This window comes from Ovis aries, chromosome 18 (genome assembly GCF_016772045.2).
Source record: "Ovis aries strain OAR_USU_Benz2616 breed Rambouillet chromosome 18, ARS-UI_Ramb_v3.0, whole genome shotgun sequence".
Lineage (NCBI taxonomy): Eukaryota > Metazoa > Chordata > Mammalia > Artiodactyla > Bovidae > Ovis > Ovis aries.
In genome coordinates, this window is record NC_056071.1 from 56,590,420 (window position 1) to 56,595,134 (window position 4,715).

Consider the following 4,715-nt stretch of genomic DNA (forward strand, 5'->3'; position numbering starts at 1 on the left):
GTGCTCTGCGGGCTACAGTTTACTCTCCTTGCCCTAGCAGAATAAGGCTTTTGTTCCCTAGGGGGCGGGGCTGCAGCTCCCCTCTGCCAGTCTTGCCTCAATGAGGTGCGTTTTCCTTGGATTTCCTCCTGCCTCCAGTCTTTCTTGGGAGCACCCAGTGGGTCCTTGGGAGCTTTCAGTCTGGCCTGAAGCATCCATCCTTGTGACTGTAGCTCCCCAGGGCCCCTGCACTCATGCAAGCCTATCCTTGCCCTTGAGCGATCAGGTAAGGCTCTCAGCTGAACTCGCACCCCCTGGACCAGCCTCAGCTCCCTCCTGCGCTCTGCACAGGGTGGTCTCCAGGGCTCTCCTTGGAGGAACCTGACCTCCCTGAGAATTCAGGCCCATCTGGTGGCCCCCGCTTCAGCTCTTTCAGGGGTTGAAGGAAAGTTATGCTTTTGTAAGTTTTCTGGCTTTTTCTTATTGTCGGGGGGAGTTAACACTCTCTCTAGCTTCCTGTGTCCTAAGCAGCCCCTCCTTCTTCATAGGGTCAGGAGCAGCAGTTTCAGAACTGATTATCTCCTTCTTTAAAAAGACTCCAGAGAATGTAGGCCTCTCTGGAAGGAAGTGAGCGCTCACTCTGGATGGGAACAGAGTCTCAGGGGAGACCAAGAACTCTTGTCACCAGGGGAAGTGAAGGAAGTGAAGTCGCTCAGTTGTGTCAGACTCTTTGCGACCCCATGGACTGTAGCCTATCAGGCTCCTCCGTCCATGGGATTTTCCAGGCAAGAGGGCTGGAGTGGATTGCCATTTCCTTCTCCAGGGGACTTTCCTGACCCAGGAATCGAACCTGGGTCTCCCGCATTGCAGGCAAACGGTCACCAGGGGAGGAACTGGTAAACGCCAGTTCCCTTTCAATTTTCCAGGCACAAAGCGTAGGGACCACTCCTGACCCCATCTCTTCCTCTCGAAGTACCCACTGTAACACTTGGCACACGGCACTGTCCTTGTCCTGGTGGTCTGCTGGTCAGCCTCCCCACAGCATTCTGAGAAAGGCCAATGTCCTGATCACCTCCGGATGTCTGGTGTCCAATAATGACATTAAGGGCAGAGGGATCTGGGGTCAGTGGCTCTATACGCATCCTAGATACCCCTCATCTCTGCCTACCTAGGAACCTCTGTCAACCCCATCGTTGAGTGTGGCCTCCTAGATGGCTCAGTGGTAAGGAATCCACCTACTAATTCAGGAGACACAGGAGACGCGAGTTTGATCCCTGGGTGGGGAAGACCCCTGGAGGAGGAACTGGCAACCCACTCCAGTATTCTTGCTTGGGAAACGCTATGGACAGAGAGGCCTGGTGGCCTTTAGTCCAGGTGGTTGCAAAGAATTGGATACAACTGAGCAACTAAGAGAAGGCGATGGCACCCCACTCCAGTACTCTTGCCTGGAAAACCCCATGGACGGAGGAGCCTGGTGGGCTGCAGTCGATGGGGTCGCTAAGAGTCGGACACAACTGAACGACTTCACTTTCACTTTTCACTTTCATGCATTGGAGAAGGAAATGGCAACCCACTCCAGTGTTCTTGCCTGGAGAATCCCAGGGACGGGGGAGCCTGGTGGGCTGCCATCTATGGGGTCGCACAGAGTCAGACACGACTGACGTGACTTAGCAGCAGCAGCAGCAGAGCAACTAAGCATTCAAGCATCATTGAGTGAGTGGTAAACTGAGACCCACGGATGGCCCACGGATGGCCCTGGGTTATACAGCCCATGCTCTGTAAGATGGGGACCAATGAGAGCCTCCTGCCAAGTGATACTGTGCTTGATCAGCTGGCCACCCCTCTCTGTCCCCCACCAGAAGACAGGTTGGGAGTGTGGTGGTTCAGTCGCTAAGTCGCTAAGACTCTGCAACGCCATGGACTGTAGCCCACCAGGCTCCTCTGTCCATGGGATTTCCCAGGCAAGAATGCTGGAGTGGGTTGCCATATCCTTTTTCCAGGGGATCTTCCTGACCCCAGGGATTGCACTCATGTCTCCTGCATTGGCAGGTGGATTCTTTACCACTGAGTCACCGGGGAAGCCCTTCAGGTTGGGAGAATGGGGAGGAATTGAAACTTCCAGTTCACAACTCACAGCCCCCCAGGGCTGCAAGGAGTAAAGACAGGGAGTTACATCTGCAGGTGATCTTTATTTCTCATACTTCTCTGGCCCGAGTGGGGGTTTTGGAGGTTCGACTTGGGGTACATTTTCTCCTGGCTGCTCCCCTGCAGGTCTGGGTCCACCTGGAGGAGGGGAAGGAGGTGCCCTTCTGGCTCCTCCAAGCAAAGCCCCAAAAGCTGATCCAACGGAGCCCAGGAGGATGTTGGATGATGTGGAGAGTCCAGCTGCCCCTGTTGGGAGAGAAAAAGGGTGAGCGTAGGAAGGGTGCAGTGGCGAGTGGCTGGGACCCCCTCAGAAGGCCTGAGGCCCAGAGATGCCACGTGGATGCCTCCTCTAGGTCCAGAATCCCCCAGGGCTCTGCTTTGGGCAGAGGGAGCTAGAGGTGGCTGGAAGAGAGAGAGAAGGGGGTGAAGAGAGAGAGTCAGCCACAGACCCCAAGAGCGACAGGTCCCACTGAGGCTGAGAGGGGAGGGGATCTGCCTAGGCCACTCAGGGGTCAGATTTTGGCAGGGCTAGACCCAGAGCCCAGGCTTCCCTGGTGGCTCCGTGGTAAAGAACCTGCCAATGCAGGAGACGTGGGTTCGATTCCTGGGTTGGGAAGATCCACTGGAGAAGGAGATGGCAACCCACTCTGGCATTCTTGCCTGAGAAATCCCAAGAACAGAGGAGCCTGGTGGGCTACAGTCCATGGGGTCACAAACAGCCGGACACGACTTAGCGACTAAACAACAAAAACAAAGACCTAGAGCCCAGCTGTCACAAACCCTGGGACCCTCCGTTCTTCTCTTTCCCAGGACCCGCTCACCCCTCCACTCCACTCCTGCCTGCAAGGCTCACCCAGGACTCGGGAGAACAGTGAGGGAGAGACGGAGAACCAGGGACCTTGAGGACCACGAAACTGGAGGGGAGGGACCGGCCCTCCCGCAGGCTTAGCCTCCGGCGACACTTGTGCTGGTCGGACCCTCCTCCCCTCTGTTCCTCCCGCCCCTCATCCGGCCCAGCCCCTTACCCACGGACTGGAGAGTGGCCACCAGGCTGCCGGCGGCAACTCCGCCCCCATTGGCCACCGCGGCCGCTGACATCATCTTGGCCGCTAAGGAGGAGGCGGCGATTCCAGCCCCCGTGAAGCCCACGGCGCCCAGCACCGCGGGCACAGCCGCCACCGCCAGGGCTGCAGGGAGAGAGGAGCTTTGGGGTCGGGGGCATGGGCTGAGGGGAGTGGACCCCCCTTTAGGAATCCTTGACAGTTTCTGGGGACTGTCTGCTTGGAGCAGACGGGGACAGCCGCTTGGAGAAATGTCCCAAGGTTAAAAAAAAAAAAAATGGTATGGGAGCGGGGCTGTGGAGCCAGCTAGGGACAGTAGTTTAGGGGAGGCACCTATTTGAGTCTCCAACTTGCAGTGTGGCAACGGGGAAGTCACCACCCCTTCCTGGGCTTCAGGTCTGCGTGCGTGTGTGTGTGCGTGCGTGTGTGTGCGTGCGTGTGTGTGTGTGTGTCAGTGTGGGGGTGAAATAAACCAATAAACCACTGCTGGCTTTAGCAGCAAATACCCTTTCAAATGAAACCTTCTCTACATGCTCTTTACATATAAGGACTAGAGGAGCATCTACGTGGGGGATCGCGGGGTCCTCTTCCTAGGGAGCACCGCTCTTGGTCCCTAGCAGTCACCCCAGCGGCTCCAGGAGTGGAGGGGAGTGTCCCCTTTCTAAGGCCTCCCGTCCATCCCCGGACCGGGGCCAGGTGAAGGCCTGGCGACGCAGGGATGCAGGGATGCAGGGAAGTCACCTCCTCCGATCGCAGCGGCCGCCGCTCGTTCTTGAGAGAGAGGAGAGAGAGTTGGTTGAAGTATTGAGGGAAAGAAGCGAGTCCTCTGGCCCTTGGTGGGTTGGGGTCTGGGAGGGCCGCCCCCTGCCCAGGACGTCCCCTGATGGGAAGGAGAAACTCACTTATCATGGCGATGCCCTCTTCGCAGCAGCTGAGCTCAGGAAATGACTAAGATCCAGGAGGTGCTGTGATTGTCCGAGGAACCAATGGGGAAGCGGTCGGCCCCTCGCAGCATCTCTGCCCCAATTAGACTCTGCTGCTGCTGCTGCTGCTGCTAAGTCGCTTCAGTCGTGTCCGACTCTGTGCGACCCCATAGACGGCAGCCCACCAGGCTCCCCCGTCCCTGGGATTCTCCAGGCAAGAACACTGGAGTGGGTTGCCAGGAAGCACATTCTGCTCTCCTGCTCGCCCGCCCCCACCCGCTTCCCATCCCTACACCCGGGTCTTACTCGCCCGCCCCCCACCTTCACCCCACTGGTCCTTCTCCTCCGGCTCTCTTCTACCCACCGGTGGTTGCCCCCCCGCCCGAATGGGATTCTCTCTGGTTTGGTGGCCCCACCAAAGGGAAAAGAACCTGAAAACACCCGAAAGACGCTGCAAGTGGATCGGGGTTCCAAGTGTAACATTTTGCCCCCTGATGACAGACGAGTCGTTCTCGGCCAAAACAAAAACAAAAACATAAACAATAACAACAACAACAAAATAAGCACACACAGAACGCAAGGAGAAAATTTAATTCACTTCCAGAGG

At 57.1% G+C, this 4,715-nt stretch overlaps 1 protein-coding gene across 1 annotated transcript; it reads right to left on the reverse strand.

Moving 5' to 3' along the window:
- Window positions 1–2,143: 2,143 nt before the first annotated feature.
- LOC105603226 (interferon alpha-inducible protein 27-like protein 2) lies at window positions 2,144–4,135 on the reverse strand. The gene is given in 5 exon segments (XM_027957356.2): window positions 2,144–2,268; window positions 2,270–2,370; window positions 3,150–3,311; window positions 3,927–3,956; window positions 4,088–4,135. Coding segments are annotated over 5 exon segments (420 nt in total). The 5' UTR covers window positions 4,095–4,135; the 3' UTR covers window positions 2,144–2,148.
- Window positions 4,136–4,715: the final 580 nt, after the last annotated feature.